This window comes from Drosophila willistoni, unplaced genomic scaffold (genome assembly GCF_018902025.1).
Source record: "Drosophila willistoni isolate 14030-0811.24 unplaced genomic scaffold, UCI_dwil_1.1 Seg65.1, whole genome shotgun sequence".
In the NCBI taxonomy this organism is placed as follows: domain Eukaryota; kingdom Metazoa; phylum Arthropoda; class Insecta; order Diptera; family Drosophilidae; genus Drosophila; species Drosophila willistoni.
Window position 1 is genome coordinate 1 of NW_025814566.1, and position 19,704 is coordinate 19,704.

General features: G+C 38.6%; 2 protein-coding genes across 2 annotated transcripts; both read right to left on the minus strand.

Annotated features, from left to right (window-relative positions):
* Nucleotides 1-7,745: 7,745 nt before the first annotated feature.
* Nucleotides 7,746-9,123, minus strand: Osi6 (Osiris 6). The gene is given in 3 exon segments (XM_002073589.4): nucleotides 7,746-8,533; nucleotides 8,915-9,093; nucleotides 9,096-9,123. Coding segments are annotated over 3 exon segments (930 nt in total). The 3' UTR covers nucleotides 7,746-7,810.
* Nucleotides 9,124-17,662: 8,539 nt separating this feature from the next.
* LOC124461780 lies at nucleotides 17,663-19,285 on the minus strand. The gene is made up of 2 exons (XM_047013240.1): nucleotides 18,981-19,285; nucleotides 17,663-18,004 (listed from the first exon to the last, which is right to left on the minus strand). The coding sequence occupies exons 1-2, from the start codon at nucleotides 19,283-19,285 to the stop codon at nucleotides 17,680-17,682; spliced, it is 630 nt and encodes a 209-aa protein (XP_046869196.1). The 3' UTR covers nucleotides 17,663-17,679.
* Between the last annotated feature and the right edge of the window lie 419 nt (nucleotides 19,286-19,704).

Sequence of the window (19,704 nt, forward strand, 5' to 3'; positions counted from 1 at the left end):
CGGCATTGAGAAACTTTCTTTCTTTTGCTTTCGATGGTATTTCGGTCAAAAAGCTTCCAAAGGAATAGCCGCAATCGTCATCATCATAAGATGATGATAAGATGTTTGATGTCGATGTCGATGTCGATGATGATGGATGATGATGACAGACCTTATGATGACGTTTCTTCAGTTTTGTCTAATCAATGGCCACCACTTGAAACAACTTTGAGTGATTGATAAAACGGTATTTCCGGTTGGCCTGCGACATAACTGGAGCATGCTGCCGTTTGATTAGGCGCACAGTGCGAGACGGTCAATTAAAATTATAATTAAGACCGTTTGGTGCCAATGGACCGTTAACATACCAAGGCAGGCACTTTGCCAGCCGATCCAGTCATCATCTAGTCAACTCAAAACACAGTCGCTTTATCTACTATTTTACCATAAACAGTTGTGAAGTGCTGCCACCTCCTGTGTCCACATGTGTCAAACAAACACACACACACGACAACATATACATATGTACATTATTTGCCAATGAAAGTACTCTCTGTAATGTTTACTTCAAAGGCAAGTGTCAATGTCCAGACTCAGTCTAAGCCGGCATTTGAATGGGTTTTCGTCACGATTGTACGGCTTATGACCAGCATTGGTCATGATGAGGATGTTAATGATGAAATGTGCATACTTTGACAGGAGCAACCAAACTCACCACCAGGAAAGTTTTGGGGTATCTAAATGGACGTATATACAATAAGTGTGAAAGGTGTGTGGTGTGTGTGTTGTGGTGTGTGTGGTGTTGTGTGTGCGAATGCGAATGAACTTGCAACCTGCCTTCAAAAATACAACAGCAATAACAAACAACAAACAACAACAGTAAATCCAAAACACTAAAGCACCAAAAAGCCGCCCATTAGAGCGGCCCAACTGCTGGTCAATGGCCATAACAATGTGAATGTGTTGTTTGCCTCTCATTGTTATGGCCATATGTAATTAGTATGCCGAAGATATTGTTGTAAAAGGTTCCATGTTATGCGGCACTTGTCATGATGAAGTGGCCATCATCATTATCTTCATCAACATAATCATACAGGGCTATTAATGGATTATAATTACAATGGCAAACGAAAATTTCACACCTCATTCAGTCCCATTCATTACATTCTGTGTGTGTGTTTTAGGTCATAAATCATTACTCATTACCAAAAATACAATCCAACTGCATTCGAACTGCAAAACACATGAAGAGCTCTCTATCTCTTTCCTTCTTCTCTCTGTCAATGTCAAATCCAAGTGTCTTTTGCATGGGACTCCAGCATCAGCTGCCATTATAGACCCGCTTGAATTTCAGTTGATTGCATCCACTGCAAATGCTAATCTCACCTAATTGCATCGATGACCAGGGCGTATGCGCAATGTGCATCACTCTGTGCAATTAGCGAGAATGAGTTTGACTAACGAAAATGCATAATACAAAAGTTACTTAGCCTAAATTACTGGTCTGTATTGTTGATGGAACTGTATTACAAAGTTAATTAAACGAAAAGCAAACTATTTGCCATACGGGTGAATGCTGCAAAAAAAATATTCCTTCTTTATTTTTATTTTTTGCCAACCAACAGCATTAACAACAATTGCGCACTTTTGTTGGTTTATTTTCATGCAGTATTTTATTAATGTTTTTTTGTTTCCTTTGTAATCATTTTAACTGGTCATGGGGTTCTGTTTATTCAGACTACTACTTTTATTTAAATTTTGATAAATATTGTTTAATTAACTTTTAAGTTTTCAATTTTCTCTTAATTATGATTGAACGCTTTTAATTTAAAGTTCACAACCGCAACCAAGCTCACCTTTATGCAAGGTGTTGAAAACCTTTAAATTTTTTGTATATTGTAGTATTTTAACTATCTAATAAAATGAAGAAGAAAACATAAAAGTTGTACCTACATCTAATATACATATATATGTGTCGTATTGTTAAACCTTTAATAATCTGTCTCTAAATTCATGGATCATCAAATATAATCAATAACGTTGGATATAGGCATTAAGTAACGACATTGATTTGCCTTTTTTTTTGTTTCTTGTAATTTTGATAATGACTTTTTGCATCAGTTGTATCATCAATAATGGCAGATGTTCAATTTTCTTCTGCCCCGTGGGTCCCTTCATTTTATCGAGTTGTTTCAACCGGTTGAACAGTGCTTCCTTTTCTCTGTCCCTGTCCGGACCGTGTTGTCTTTCATCCTTAGGCCAAAAGAGCAATAACTTTACTCTGGCCGATAGCTTCCATATTATAAGTAACGGTAACCAATGAGAAAGTGAAACTTTTCTTACTTTGTTTTTGTTTTTTTTATTTAATCTTTCCGTTTTATTTTCGCCTCACCTACGGCATAGCAGCTGCCCAATCGCACAGACACATACCAACACAGTCACACTAGAGATATATAAATTGATTCGATGCTTGACTCTTCACCGATATCGATGTAACTCAATGATCGACGACGCCTCTCAAGCCCCCCAAACACGTGAGTTGGGCCAGTCCAAGCCGGCCGGCTCGTTTTGTGTCTGTCACTTGATTGTGTTTGTTTGCTTATCAAAAGGCATAAATCGAACCAAAAACGGATATGGCGGCATTAAAAAACACAGAAAAAAACGAAAAAAACCAACCAGCCAAAGCTGAGCCACAATTCCGGTACCTCAGGTCCCGGCACTTTCTCGGCATGTTTTTCGGCTGATGCTGCGGTTGGGGTTGGGTTTGTGGCAACTTGTTTTTGGCCGACAGCCGACTGCAGCCTTAGAAATGATAGAAATTACAACAAATATCGAACGGACTGAAGTGCAACAACAACACAACAACGACGACGAAAGGTAACAAAACTAAACCAGCTTTGGACTTTGAGCGCGTGGCTAGCGTCAGGAAAGCCATGGCTGAAAGCCAATAACAATTTGACTTAATTAATTGTCAGAGGGTTGGGCCAGGCAGTTTTGCTGAATGAATGAATGAATGGATGGCTAGATGAGCGATGGAAAGGCATATTATATATATATTATATATCTGTGCATCGCTAGAGAATTGTGTCGATTTTCGACATGAGAGTTAGAGAAAGGCCCAGCAACCTACTGAGGTACCGACATAACTTCTAATTGAGATATTTAGTGTTGCTCCAAATCACAGCAACACATGCAATAAATGACAACTTTAGCTTTCGTGACACGAATCCAATGACGATTCAAGTCAATCAGTAACAAAAAGTGAGCATAAAATTGACTTTTATTTATGTTGCGACTGCTGCTCTAAGGTTTTCTAGTTTTGTAGCCACACACACACACACACAGAAAGTCTAATCTTAATGAGACAGAAAAGACAATATAACAATGGATAGAGAGTCAACCACAATCATCATCAGCATCATGATGATGATGCCGACCGAAAGCCGTAAGAAAATAATCGTAAAAGTGAGAGTTTCCACTTGATAATCAGATTTTGGTTTTACTTCTTTCATTTCTCCACCTCCCAAAAAAATATTGTGATTTGGGTTTTTTATTTCGGTTTTATCTTCTTAAAGCATTGGACAAGATAAAATCGTGAAATGCAAATATCTTGCGCCTTAGAGACAGCCACGCCCCAAATGTGTAATCGCCAATGCTGGCAAAAATACCATTTATATGAATCGCTAAAAATTCATCGAAAATAAATATGTAAGTGGAAAGAGAATAAGAAATAAAAAGCAAAGAAACAAGCAAAAAATGAAAAAACGAAAGCTTAAGGGCGTGGCAGAGAGTGCCCGCCTGCCTGTCTGTCTGCCTGCCTGCTTGCTCTGCTTTTAATTGCTCAGTTTTCACTTTCAAGGCATTTCAATTTCGTTTCATTATGAAAAAATTTGTCATTATCATAATTATGATCAGGGTAAAAAGGCATTTCACTTTCGTTATTGTCAACATTTTGTTCTTTTGTTGGACAAAAGCAGCTCTCGAAACGGTCTCTTTCATCCATGATGGCTTTGTAATATCATTCACCGAACTGGCTATCGTCGTCATCGTCATCATCATCATCAACATCATCATCACTATTATCAACAACATCTTCATCATTTGCTATAGTAATTTTGTTGGACCGTTCGTTTGTTCGCTTGTTTGGTTACCTTGTTTGTTAATATGTTGACAATAAAAGTTGCAAACTGACAACTTTCACACATCTGCCGATTCCGATTCCATTGCCATTGCATTTGCCTTTGCCGTTGCCGCACCAGCTGATACTTAGCACAGTGTGAAAGTTATAAATGCCAATTGAAAATTATACTTTTACTACTTTTGGCCCAGGCCCAGATCCATTCGATTTCATTTTGTGCCGCATTAGTGATTGTATTATTCAATGTCAAGACTAACCAACATGTTTTGGCCATATTGAATTATGAACCGACAATATACAATATATTGCAACACTTTCACACATGCAAACTCTCCCTCTCTCCATCGCTCTCTTTCCCTCTCTATCTGTCTCTATCTTTCATTTGCTCCATGTGTGTAGAGGTAAATGGGCAACGTTTCAAATCCGTAAAGTGTGCATTGACCCAGCCAACTGTCCGAGACCACCAAGTGAAGACCGCAAACCGGAAAAGCGCATGAGGCGGTCCCAGGTTGGACCAAACAGAAACCGCCATTTCAACCATATATGCATGTAGGATTGGACCAGACCCAGGCCTAACCATTGCCGAGTGGCTACCATAAAAGGCCTGGGCACATGATGTAAAAACTTACCTCTATATACATATGTACATATATTATTTAAAAATAAATCCGGCCCTTATGCACCACAAAACTTTGTTGACATCTAAAATAATTGCCAACCCTTTAATTTAAATTTGTTTTCACATTTAAGTTTGAATTTAATCTAGAGAAGAGTAAAATATGTATATTACACATATGAATTTTATTTAACAATTATTGAAATTTTATAAAAATAGTAAATTATTATAAAAGTTAATTTGTTAACTTTTAAAAAAACCCGAAGTGGGAATTTTACTTAACTAGGGCCAATTAAGATATGAAATTCTATAGATATTATTTAGATACTTACTAAATCCAAGTATTTGACTGAAAAATTGTCAAGTTTAACTGATGCTTAAAGCCTTTTCCAGACTTTGCATCAATTTTCACAGAGTTAAAAGTATGCAATATGAGTTTGAAAAAGAAAGCATTGCCACCTTTTAAACGTGGCTTTAAAATTTACTTAAGTTAACTTGGCTTACTTAAAGCTAAGCTTAGAAAGTTGGTAATAACATTTTGTGCTTCAAACATTAAGCTATTATGCCGAGTTTCGAAACACGGCAAAGCTTTGCTACGACTTTGGAAAATTAACAAAATTTAAGAGCATACTTTAAGGATTGCCTTAATAATTCAATGTCAAAATGGCTTACAAATGTGTTGCTTCAGCTGGGTCTTAAATTTATATAAATTGTACGCAAGAAATAATGTATCCGTATATAAACAAAACAAGGATTAAACTCAACAAATCCAAGTTAAGTAATTTGTTAGTAATTGCTTTAAGAGTTAAACTGTGTGTGTCTGATTTGTTGATGAGTAAAGTAATGAAAGCTGAATGCAGTTAAGAGTTCAATATCGAAACCGATTCTGACAATGAACAAGCTAAATCATGTTATATCACTTTTGGGAAAGAAAGAAATGGGCCAGAATTCCTGTCACTTTCATTTTTCGTCATCGACAAACAACAAAACACAACAACAACTGCATTTCATTCATTTCACGAATTTGATTGACACTTCGGTATGACTTTGTTAACTGGCTCGAAATGTTATTGCCTGGACAATGGCAATTGGCTTTTGAGCGTGACACCATCAATGGAACAGTATTTAGAAATTTCACTTAACAAACAAACGAAAACCTACAAACGACAAGGTTTAGGTACAAGTCATGAGAGAGTAAGCCCAGTCAGACAGCCAGCCAGCCAGCCATCCAAGACAGTCACTCAGACAGTCAGACGTGCGGACAGACGTCGACATTAGTCCACAAACCATACGGAAATAATGGTTAAGTGGCAGCAAAAAGCAGAATGTTAGATGCTAAGCAAATCAAACAAACCAAACGTTGCGTTGCGGCCCAAATGAGCATAAAAAAACGCTTAGAAGTCAGTCGGCGACACATTAATTGCTGACGTACCTACAAATAGTTGTATATCTGAAGAAAGTCTATGCCGCTAGAAGACAACACAGTTTACGTGCCGTTGACTATAATGTTGTTGGAGACGCACAGCATCCATCCACTTTTAAATTTATATATATTCACACACACACACACACATGTTTACATTTGGCCAAGTGCTTTCTGTTAACTGGGTCATATTCATAAGTATAGCACCAAGCAGCAGCAGCAGCAGCAAAGGGAGCGGTAGCCGTTTAAGCGGCAATGAAGTGCCGTTTGCCGCCGGTAACCGACTGCAGTTATTTTTTAGGCTCAATTGCCAGGTCTTCAGGTGCGACATCAACATCGTCTCGAACTTTCTTTAATTTTGAGTTTTTTGGTGGCAGGTGCAGAATATATATATATATATATTTTTTCATAATGTCCATTGTTGTTGCCCTAGCCCTTGCCTGTGTGTGTGTACCCATGTGCCCGTTAGCCTCCCTGTGAATAAGCCAAAATACGCGTAGCTAAATGTTTATTTTATTTTTTAGCAAATTGCTTTTGTTATATTCTGGCTAAGAGAGCGACAGACAGCTAGCGAACAAACAAGAAGAAAGTGCAGTGAAAATGAAGAAGATTAACCAAAAAAATGGTAGAAAAATGAAGACGAAAAACAGATGAAATAAGTGGGTGAAATTTTTGTTTAAGAGAAGAAAAATAAAAGAAAACATTTTGTGTCTTCGATTTTGGCTGATAACAAAGAATGGACTGAGAAATGAAGGAAAGTTCAGCCACACAAATGCAAATTGCTAGACACAGACAATGAGGCGTATGAGTGATGTTGCCTGAAGATGACTATGATGATTATGGCTATAATGACGCTGTTGATTGTGTCGAGTGCTGTGATGAAGATGATGCAGAAGGTGCGTATGCAATTGAAAAGGAAAAGTTTGTGTTTTTCGGAAAAGAAATCATTAAAGAAAATAGACAGAGTGGATACATTATTTCTTTTTTGTTTTCATATTTGAATTATTATTTGATTCTTTGATTTTGCAGCATTTGTTCAGAGTTTTGTGTTTCGGTAAAGCAGAAAACATATAGATAGAGAGACAGATTTAGATATAGATACAGAGTTATAGATAGACAGAGGTAGATATAGAAATAGAGATAGAGTTTTAGATTGATAGACAGATGAGGTAGATAGTTAGAGTTAGATAGGCGAGGCTGGCTTTTGATTAATGGGCGCGACTAGTTGCAAACATTTTGTGGCCATTAATCAAAGACGCAGCCGCGAGATGAAAGATAGATATAGATGAGCGATAGAAGGAGTGTATGTATAAAGAGTGTGTGAGTTGTGTTGGTTGTGGCAGCTGTGGACTGTTTTTTTTTTGGTGGATGTGAAAGAAGAATGTGGTTTGTGGTGTGTGTTCGGTTAGCTCTCTGGGCCGAGAGTTTGTTTTTCTTTTGTTTGATTGGAAGGCAATTTTTGCTGGGGTGCAATGCCATACGGCATCGCCCCATCTCGTTCTCGTTCAAGTAAATAAATTAAATAAATAATTTATAAATATATATAATATAGACATTAATTAACTGGTCATCATTTTTTGTTTTTGCGAATGTTCTCTCTCCTTGTCAGGCTTTGTTGTCCTTCATATGGAGTGCGGAATGGAAGGCCGATGGCTTACCGTCTGGCCTGTTTGTATCCCTGGTAGGCAATAGTCTGGGCCACAGGTGAGCTGTAGGCACCATGGGTATCCCAGCCGGAGCTGCCACCCGATGACCAGCCGCTGCTGGCAGCACCACCACCGCCGGATGACCAGCCACCAGAGCTAGCAGAGGAGGAGCCAGCGTTCTTTCCACCGAAAAGACCGCCGAGACCGCCGAGCAGACCACCGCCAGAGCCGCCGGAACCGCCCAGACGGCTCAGACCACTTGATGCACCGGCAGCCAAAGCGAGGAAGAAGGCAATCACGGAGACAACCAAAGCCTTCTTGGCCAAGAAGAGCAGACCGAAGATGGAACCAACGCCGAGGACAGCAATCTTAGCACCAACGCCCAACAGGATGGGGAGGAACTTCTTCAAGAGCTTCTTCTTGCGGGTACGGGACTCGACAACCAATTCACGGAGATCGGCCTTGATGTCATCGGGAATGGCACGGGCAACGCTGCGAGCGGCATTGGCGAAGTTGAAGTTCAAAGAGCGCTCAGCGAAGAAGCTCTTAGCATTGTCCATGGAGTAGTTGCCCATCTCGGTGGTGCGAGCCTCCACAGAGGGAGCGGCCTCAACAGCGATAGCATTGTCCAGAGATTTGTGCTGACGTCCTTCATTGGCCTTGACCAACGAGACACCGCCGAACAGTTCGATTTGTGGATTTTCAAAGATGGACTTGGCCTTGCGGAAGAGCTGCAGAGAGGGAAGACACGAAAAGAATTGGGTTCACAAATTAGCTTATTTAGGTTTAGGTTGTATATTCCGAACGGTCATATTTGATTTACACAATTAATTAATATTCATTTGTATAAATATTTTGGCACTTTCACTTTCGCATCCCCATGAAATTTGTTTCATCTTCCATATTTAAATTATCACTAGAGACTTCACTGTCTCAGGGCTACATTAGTGTGGCTCCTGATGATTAATTTTTATTTCATGGGTGATTCTATTTTGTTTTTTTTTTTCTCTTTCTTTTATAGTTTCACTTTCACGGTGCCAGAAAAAAATTGTGTTCTTTAGTGTTCTTTAATATATAATTAGTTAATCCTTGGTTTTGTGTTTAATCCGTACCGTTAGCTGAAGACACGAGATTGAATCAGCCTCCAGGCATTTGGCAAATGCACCGGACTGTTCCTCGGTGGCGGCCTTGACAGGATCGGCCGAGATGCCCGATGCCAAAAGCAGGACACATGCGGTAGCAATGAAGAACTTCATGGTTATGATTTGTTTTTGAACTAAACTGAATTCCTTGGCACCACCGAAATCACTGGTGTGTTCATTCGAATGGAACAAGCTGCGGTTTGATAATTTTTCGACGCTGTCAGGCTGTTTTTAAAGAGTTTCCAACCTAACGGATGCCTCGCTGCGGCATAACGTAAAATTATGTAAAAAGTGCACACAAATACACCACACACACACAAACAAACACACACACTGACTGACTGAGCAGCGACGCAGGCAGCAAGTATGAGAGGGCTCCAAGTTCCCTACGGTATCCAATAAATCGGGTTCTCGCTCGCTCACTCGCTCTCCCTCACAAATGCTCTCCCGCTCTGTGACAGCAGCCGTCCCGACGTTAAGCTTAGCTTAGAAGCAGCATTAGGCTAGCCCACTGAAGCTAACTGCTCATGAGCTTTTGTGCGCGCTTCCGCATTGAAGAAAGTCAATGGCGACGCCGACGCAGACGCCAACAGCGGCAGCAACGGCACAGGGCTTACTGAGAAAGAGCGCGAGAAAGTTGCCTCAAAGAGCAGGCGCGCCAGTGCCAAGGTTGTCTGTCCTCTCTCGCTCTTTCTCTGTCGCTGTCTTTGTGTGTCTCTGTCTATCTCTTACTCCCTGTGTATCTTCTTCTCTGTTTGGCAACTCATCTGCTGCTCATCTGCCCATCATTTGTATGCTGCCTCCGCTCTTTCCCTTACACACACACACGCACACGTGCAGACTGTGATTCTATGTATGTACCATTTTGTTCGCATTTAGCTTTTGACTCGGCTTGGCTACAGCTTCACAGATTACAACACATGAGGTGATAAACAGGTGCTGCTCTCAGTTTAACCCACTCTTCTGCCTGCCTCCCTGCCCGCCAGCCTTCCCCCCATGCGTCTTGCCTATCTGGGTGCCCCAATATGTGTGCCATATTCTTCTGCTTTGGTTAATTTTGAACGCTTTTGTTTTTTTTTCTCTCTCTTCTTTTCTTTTTTTTTTGGCCGCAAGAAATGAAAGTTGTGTGTATTATATTTTCATACTACTGTTATTTTTTGGCCCCTAGTCTGGTCTTGGGGGCCTACATACGTCTCCTCGCGCTCTGCCCCCCTTCTTATCAAGGTCCATCGCAATGTCTGTGTGTCATCTTATTTTCGGGTTTTTGGTAAAGGGCAGGGTAGAGGGCATGGTAGAGGGATGTATGGGGGCAAGTTGTTTTGTTTATCGCATGTGCGCGCCTTGAAATTACTTTTGATTTTCGTGACATTATAGTTGTTGTTTTTGTTGTTGCTGTCATTTTTATGACGCAACATAAACTGTGATTTTTATCATAAATTACGCAATTAGGTCGCCAGAATGAAACCGAGTTTTAGTGGCCTGGACCTAGGATCCATATGGATATATATATATATATATCTCTGTCATAAATATGATATATAAGTATTTATTTGATGGGGGGGTCATAAGTGAAATTTAATGATAAGCACGTCCTGTCCAAGTGAAAAGTAAACACCTTGAGCATAATCGTAAAAAAATAAAACCATAGGGCTAGACCTTTGCTCAGCTTTGGCGAAGTTTAAACACCCTTGACAAAACGTATACTAATGGATTAGTTAAACGATTAGGGGTTAGTACGGATTTGTACAAAAGAAAGAAAACTAAGGACTTATTGGGTAAAAGGTTTATTTGTTTGTTTTCCATATTTTAATAAAATATAATGTCTTTAATGAAGTCTTGGCAGGATTTCTGTAATTAAGCTAAACTAATTTCTAAATAAATATTATTTTGAATTTTTCAATCATTATATAAGAATTTGTCCTTAAATAAGTATAATTCTGCAAACCATTTAAGATAAAATTGATCGAAATATTGATATTGCCTTTGGTGATATCAACTAGTTAATCAAGGTTTTCATTGAAAAGCAAAAAGAAAAGTGAAATGATTCTTAGTAATGCTAGACTTAAGACTTAAGTGTTTGCTTTTGTTAATATTTTCCGAATGAGGCAAATAATGGTCCAACAAAGGCAAGAGTATGAAAACGACTGTGAAAACGATGTGCTATAGATGGATGAATGGTTGGACAGTCGAGAATGGGTTTGGGAGGTTTGGAGGGATATTAAGCGTGAATACCGAATTCGTTAGCCTAAAAAGTCAAGAGCATTCGCTGACTTTACTTGCGGTTTTGAGCACCAGCTCCGTCTCTATCTCCGTCTCCATCTTTGACTTTCGTTTCAAGGTGAATGTTGGAGATGCAGAGAGATGGTCGACTGACGACATCTGACACCTTGAGACACCATCAAACGGATCTATGTGCAGCTTATGAAACCACTGAATCATCGTCATTATGCCACGATGCCAAATTGTCGATTGCCGTTGGCGCATGGGGCGTATGAGTAATTTTACTATGCTACAATTTAATCAGCTTTCCGTTTCTCGCACTTGTGCGACTCTTATGACGTCAATAGCCCCATGTAACGGTAAAAGTGTAAAAAGCTTAAAAATTTGAAGATCCATTCGATAATTTCGTAACTGACTGAAATAAAAAGGGTGCAGCATCCGTTGCCACAATCGCGGCATCCCAAAGAGAGAGAGAATAGTGAAAAAAAAAAATTATAATTAAACGACAATGTTGAGCGACCGTGTCAGCGTGAATTCGTTGAAATTTCATTTTCGATTTTCACCGGACAACAATCGGCATACATTTGAATATAAATGAGTTCACAATGCACCACACACTCAGTGCACCACTCACACACACACACACACACACACACACACACACACAGACACACACAAGATGGGCATCCGTTTTTACTACTACTACAAAATTTATGTTGGTTCACGCGCTGAACGCGTCCATGTCCATCCATTTGGCATTTGGCGTCTCTGGCTTGTGCCAAAGTCCCCATTGCCAGCGGGCAAGACATTCAACAATATCATATGTTCATATTTTTTTGAGCAATTGAAGCTTTTTTGTTATTTATTGCTAACCAAGTTAATTAACTGAAAGCATTTTTCAATTAGTGCTTGCGCTTGATTAAGCAAATATACAAATTTTACTGAAATAATAAACTGTTTTCGAGGGTTTCATAAATATGTTTAAGTCCTTGACATGTGCTTAAGAGAAGCAGGACTTTTTTCAAATATTCCCATAAATACTCTTTCCAAACTTACGTATAAATCAAGCAAAGACTGCAAAGCTTTAGTTACAACTGACACATTTTCCTAATTATTTTCAATTTCTCTATTCCATTTTGTTTATCTTGATTTTACAATGACAATCAAATGCATTGTAAAAGTGTTGTAATATTTTGTCAAGTCAGAGATTTTAAGTGCCTCATTTGGGGATCTATTCAATAGAATATTTGAGCACTAACCATAGAACACATAGATGGGACAAACTCATGATTTTTTGATTGCAAACGCTAGCCTAGTCATGGAACCCCAGAGAACTTCGGGAAAACCCGAACGCTCTCACTCTCAATGAGAGCGTAAAATGGGGAGAGGGCCAAGCAGCTACGAGAAAATTTCAGTCTACCACAGACTACAGAACGACGAAGGCAGGTCTATGTCGCTTGTGATTTCGTTCTGTCTATGTATGTGTACACTCGTCGGTACATGCTCAGGCTTCGTAGTGTGTGTGTGACGTGAAGTTGTACAACATCGCATTTCAATAGCTCGCTCGACCAAAATTTTTAATTTTCGACAAAACAGCGACAATGTGAATAGGATATGCCCCTGTCGAAAGAATATCAAGAAATATTGGCATCAGCTACGTATGTATCCCGGTGGCTGTGCCGATAGAATGCTCGCTTGGCGATCTAAATGTCGCTGGTTCGATTCCCACTTCGGAACCGACCAATATGTTTTTTTTTTATATTTTTTAATAAATAAATAAATAAATAAAAAATAAATAAATAATAAATGAATAAAAAAGAAAAATAAAGAAAAAATCCACAATAAAAAACAAAATTATAAAATAGAAAAAAACCTTATATAAGCCAATGATTTCGAGTGGGGAATCGAACCAGGGACATTTCACAAGACACATACGTAGGAATGTCGCTGGTTCGAATCCCAACTCGATTATCGTTAACGAAGTTTTTTTTTGTCTATTTTTTTTATTTATATAAATATAAATATAAATCGTCGGCTTAATTAAGGTTTTTTCTATTTTATAATATTGTTTTATTTTTACTTTTTAAAAACTAATTTACTTTTTTATTCTATTTTTATTAAAAAATAGAAAAAAAAAACCTTATTGGTCGGTTGAGACCTTATGGGAATCGAACCAGGGACATTCCCCAAGACACATCACGAAGCGAACACTCTATCGGCACAGCCACCGGGATACATACGTAGCTGATGCCAATATTTCTTGATATTCTTTCGACAGGGGCATATCCTATTCACATTGTCGCTGTTTTGTCGAAAATTAAAAATTTTGGTCGAGCGAGCTATTGAAATGCGATGTTGTACAACTTCACGTCACACACACACTACGAAGCCTGAGCATGTACCGACGAGTGTACACATACATAGACAGAACGAAATCACAAGCGACGTAGGCCTGCCTTCGTCGTTCGGTAGTCTGTGCTAGACTGAAATTTTTTCGTAGCTGCTTTGCCCTCTCCCCATTTTACGCTCTCATTGAGAGTGAGAGCGTTCGGGTTTTCCCGAAGTTCTCTGGGGTTCCATGACTAGGCTAGCGTTTGCAATCAAAAAATCATGAGTTTGTCCCATCTATGTGTTCTATGGTTAGTGATTTGAGCTTAGTTCTCACTTTCATTTCGTTTGACATTAATTCAAATACTCGAAACTCATTAGCCAGACAGGGGAACAGTAAATACAATGACGATGATCATTTGTATCCCACACAACAAGATGGCCATTTTGGTCTTTCTTCTTCTTTATTTATCAGCAGGCCGTTGCTTTTTTTTTGTCTAACTATTCGAATTAAATTAAAGCTGAAAGAAAGTTTTTTTCCTGCTATATTTTTAGTTTATTTCGTCGACTGATTTGCATAAACAAAATGAAAGCGAGAAGAAGATCGGAGACGGGCGGCATTTGGTGTTAGGTGAAAAACTATGCATTACTAAATACTACCCACAAATTAGAAAAGATTTTCGTTTCTGGTTGCTGTAGATGGCCATCGAAGATACACTAGACCCAGCTAACGGTGTGCCTAATGTACCGTACTGCCACCAACGGCATATGTATATGTATGTGGCTCGAACACTGGTCCAATCGGTAGCACAATTTCACTTTGTTTGCTGACATCTTTTCTTTTGCCACTTGGCAGGTATTTTGCCAATCAATTGCCACATTGTAGGTGTGTTTGCCTTTGGTGAGCTAAAAAATTTCTTGTTGATTTTGCATTTAATTTTTTTTCTTCTCCTTTTTCGCTTTATTTTTCGATTTTTATTAAATTGTTATGGGGTGGGTCTGTCTCTCTCTCTCGCTCTCATGTAAAAAATATTGCTATATATATATATATGTAGGTGTGTTTTGTGTATCTGTGTTCAAGCAACATAAACAATAACAACAACAAAAGATACAGACGACCATCAGCAAGAGCAAGAGCAACAGCAGAAGCGGCAAAAATTTAATGAATAAATAACAAAAAATTTTCGCTGAAAGTAGTGGTCAGAAGTAAGCTATATACACGTATTTAGCAGCCATAGCAACGGTAATACAAAAAAAAAAAAAAAATGATAAATACCTATATATATACCTATACATTCCTACATTATTTGCATTAAGAGGAAGAAGACTTAACTGAATCATGAATATATTTAATAAATTTCTTTTGACCGACTTGCAGATTAAGATGCCAAGGAAATAAGGAAAGTGAAATGTGATGATGCAACGTTTCGAGTGGATCAGATAAATGGCTAACAAAGAAGCAGAAAGGCTACAGGGAAGGCAATCAATGATAAATATATATAAAAGAGCCAAGGGGATGCTCCTTTTATACAATATTTAGTACCTTGGACCCTTTTCAATGTCAGTTTAAAGCAAAAATATTCAATATTTGTTAGGCTAAAATAGTCGTGAGACAGGATATTTTCTTGAATTAAGAGGAAGTTTCCGGAGATAGTTTAAAGATTTTAAATATTGACTAAAATTTCATAGCAGATTCCAAATGTTTATTCAAATTCTTGTTAAATAACTTTTATCTTAAGAATTTGATTAGGATTTAGAACCTATTCTAAAATGTTTAATCTAAAATAGATTCTATTGAAATCCATGAAGAATTAGATATTAGAATTGTAGCAATTAATAAATGGCTATTATCTAGTACATAACGTAAAAGGAAACCTTTTGCCGATGTCTGATATCACAAAATTTATGAAAAAGGTTAAAATGCAACCTTTTTTGTTGTTGATTTTTTGGAATGACCATTTCTAGTTTATTATAATAAGTAAAAGTATTTTTTACATGAAACTTGAGCACAGCCGAAATGTAAATGTAAAGAAGATGAAACAGACACAGAAAATTTCACAAACCATAAAAATGTTAAGCTAATACTCGTAGAACTCTATTTTCCCCTTTTTTTTACGGTCACATTGAATTAATGTTAAATTTGCATAATAATCAAAAATAACAAAAGCAACAACAACAAAAGGCAATTATGTATAACCAAAAGCGGAGAAGTCAGCTGGAAGTTTGGTGTCTGCGACATTTCTTATAAAGAATTCGCGGTATTTGGGTTAAATATTAATTTACATGTGAATCGTTGCGGAAGGTGGGCCCCCCTCTCGATTCTCTTTCATTCGATGGATGGCTGGATGCTGGCCCAGCTGACGATGAGCTCCAACTTAGGGTCCATCAGCAACCGAGAGCAGCATCATTGAAAAGTGAAATTTGTGGCAGAGTCGACTTAAAATGTAGGCTGCGTGACACTTTCAGTCAGCTCGAAGCGGCCCGCCTCAGTTTGGCTTGGTCATTTTCCAAGCTCATCGAACGACGATTAATCAGCTAATTTCTTTATGAACTTTCATTTATGCAGCAGCAGCATCAACAGCAGAGGCAGTCAGCATTCACACACGTCGCCGTCATCATCATTATTGTAATCATCATCATCATCATCAAAGACCAAATTTTTTAGAAAATCAATCTCATGTCTGCAAAATATTTCACTCTTTAGGTGGAGATAGAAGACAGAGGAAGAGGCGGAAGGGAGATGGCTGTGTGGGGGTTTATATAAACTCGCAGTTGCTCGAATCATATAAAAATTATAAAACAACAAATTTTGCTTTTATGAACTTATTTTATAATTTAATTACAAGTGGCAGAAGCAGGCAACAAAGCTGGTCAAAGTCGACTCCAGTCGAGCTCGTAAAATGCCGTTGAAAAGGGAAAGTTAACAGAAGAGCGGGCCAGAGTCGACATCTCAGCAGCCGGAGCCACAACAATTAGGCATAGCGGGGCACTATACTGCTCGAGGGGTGGCAGCGGTGGCGGGGAGGGGGAGATGGCATGGTAGATCAAGTTGCGGTATGACCCATGGTAGGTTTTGTATCCCTGTTAAGCGTTTAACGGGTTTTTCAATTACAACTACCACTACACTTTGTTTTTTTGTGCTTTTTTTTGGGCCCTCTTGGTATTGTGTAACAGAACTCACAGCATGGCCAAAACAACACAAAAAATTAAGGTCTCGCATGTTATATTTCCAGTTGTCGTTGGCCCGTGGTCTTGTTTTTTTTTTCTCTCTTTTTTTCTTGGGGGAGCACCAGAAGAAGAACCGTTGTGTGTATGCTGCCAAAAAAACAAAGTAGTGAAAGTTGGCCATTCAACGCATTATGCATATTCAATCTATATATGTTCATACACATAATTATGCATGGTGATAATGCACCTTGCTTCTTTTTGAATGGAAAACAAAAGTTCAGATGAAATCTGATCTCAAACAGAACCGAAACGAACGAAAAAGTTTACTAAATTTCGATATCCGGTATCTGAGTATCTGAGCATTTGTATCGGTATTGCAATTGACATTAGGGCTCAATAAACTGCCTGACAAATGATGACATTAAAGGCGAGAAAACAGAACAAAAACTTGTTTCAGACTTGGTCAATGCGAAGTTCAAACACTCTGCCAAAAGACAATTAGAAATTGGATACATTTCGTAATGACTTTCAACAAATTAACTGCTATTTATTAAGAAATATTAAACATAAAAATACTAGTTCAATCTATTGTCTTGTGTTGTCTAGAATAGCTCATATACTTATGAACAGATAGAGAGTATATCGACTGCTGCTGTGACTATGTGTAGGTTGCTTGCTATTGCTTTTGTTGTTGATGCTGCCTGCCAGTACAATGCCAACAACTGGGCTCAAATAAACTTTCACCGATTTCAAAAACCGAAGAGCTACAGCCACCAGCAGCAGCAGCATCCCCGGCTTCGCTGTGTTAGTAACAAATAAAATTATAAATATAGTAAAAGAAACAAAAACGCAAATTAGTTAAAGTGCAAAACAGAAACGAAATAATAACATCTCATTCAAAAGCCCAAAAAGTAACTTGAAGTAGTAACAAAAGTTGAAACAATTTTTGTATTTCTCTAGCATAACGAATAAATTACTTAACATAAGATGTAGATTCTGAGAATGATTGTCAAACATTTTTAGTTTATGTAGGCTCGGTAGGCCAAAGGTTGTTCCTGCTGCTCGGAGACCACCTGCCAGGCCGCTCGTCGTCGTCGCTTATGATGATGTCCTTCACCGGTGACATATGAAATGCTATGACTCGACTCGTTTCCATGCTGAGCAGCTGTTTTTAAGCCCAGCATTCCGGGCATCATTAGAGCCACCATGGCAACGCCTAGAGCCTTCATGGCCAAAGCTCCAATGCCACCAAGTCCCACAACTGCCATCATTTTGCCAAACATCAGTGCCATGGCCAGTAGCAGTCCCTGGCCTTTATTCTTCTTGCGTGCCTCTGGAATATAGACACACACACACACACCCAAAAAAACAAACAAACAAACATACATATATTACAATTTGATCGTCCAGCCAAGTGGCAAGTCTGTGTGGTGTGGGGGAGGGCTGTGCGTGCTGCAGTGCAGATTTGCTCAGTGTTTGCATTTGATAGGCACCACAAGAGGCGTCAGTTTCCTAAGAATTGGCCTACATATGTATAAATACATGTATACCCATCACCTATAAAGTGGGTTGGTTTATGTCACCATTTTATGGTGCGTCGAGTTGAAGTTTTAGCGTGTTAACAGCATTTGGTAATCAACTGACTCCAGACATCCTTAAGCCGGGTCACTAAACTGCCACACACAACACATAAATTTCAAGTTTATATGATTTAACAAGCCAAAAATAAAGTTCATAAAAGCTTTGCACTCATTTTACAGAAACGAAAACCAAAATAGAGATTCTGATGCCAGGATGTAAAAGAAAGAAATTAACTAAGGATATACATATATATTTATTATTATCCTTCTAAAGACTTTAAATTTTAAATTTTAGCTTTATATCTCAATTTGTTTTTGGACTCCTTATTTTAAAGGAGATTCTTGTCTTTGAAAACCCATTTTTCTAACATTATCATCGCTTAAATATTGCTTTAATGAAATCTAGAAAGATACAATCATTTTTTTTAGATTATAAAATCTGGATTGGCTGAAAATTAGCTGAATTGCAATCCAAAAGAGTAGTTTGATCAAATGTAATATATAATTACCCTAGTTTGAAACTTGTTTTTATAGTTTTAAAATTTTCTCTTTCATGGCTGATTTTATGAGAGAATCCATCTTATTAGAAGTGTATTAATTACAAAACATTTTTAAGCACACAATTGTTAAATTCCTAAAAAATTCTCAAAACATTTTAAACTTCTTTACGGCATTTTTTACTAAGTCTAATTTGTTAGAGTCAATTAACCTAATTCATTATCGGAAGTTTTCCCTCCAGTTTTCCCTCTTCCAACAAGTCAACTAATTTGACATTGACCTCGTGCGTTCGCAAATAGTTGGCCAGACTATCAAGGAGAGTCTCTTCCGGATTTTCTTTACCAACTGCTGATTCATTGTGCATTGGTACTATCTCCATGCCAGGCATTATCACTAGCGGCTTGTCACTTTTATTCAAATTTCTTATCACATTGCGCAGAGCACGTTCTCCGCGGCAGTAGAGTGTTTCATCCTGGCCACAATCGTTCGATTGGACGCAATTGCTAAGATACAGGAGACAGAAAATGAGAGCCAGTGGATTATACATTTTGCCCGAGAAACGTTTGAAGTTCAACTAAAAGCCTTGACAATTGTCTGGTCATATTTTATAGTAGTTCGTTCTCTAAAAGGGCACTTTCCCAAGGCCAAGGCACTCAGTCAAGCATCTCACAAGACTGAATTGTCACTTCTTCACTGGCCGTTGCAATTTTCAATTTTCAACGGTCAGTTGGCCAGACAGCCGTGGGATGCGCTTGGTTGGTCTCGCTCTTTTCGCTAACTTCCCCTCCCCTCCCCACCACCATCCACCATTCCATGGCACTCGACTTGGCGGCACTCCATCGGACAGTCAACCTGGTAGCTCTTTTACCAAATTATACAAATTAGAAGTATTCAAAGTGCTGCGGGTTTGTTTCTAACGCACACCCTTTAGATCACACGACCAGCTCCCGTTCCGGCCATGGCTCC

Excerpts from the sequence above, each read along its gene's own strand:
- LOC124461780 (XM_047013240.1), bottom strand. The coding sequence starts at position 19,285 with ATGTATAATCCACTGGCTCTCATTTTCTGTCTCCTGTATCTTAGCAAT. Across the intron at positions 18,005-18,980 it reads GACTTGTTGGAAGAGGGAAA|CTATATTCCAGAGGCACGCA; the intron begins ACTGGAGGGAAA and ends GTGTGTGTGTGT.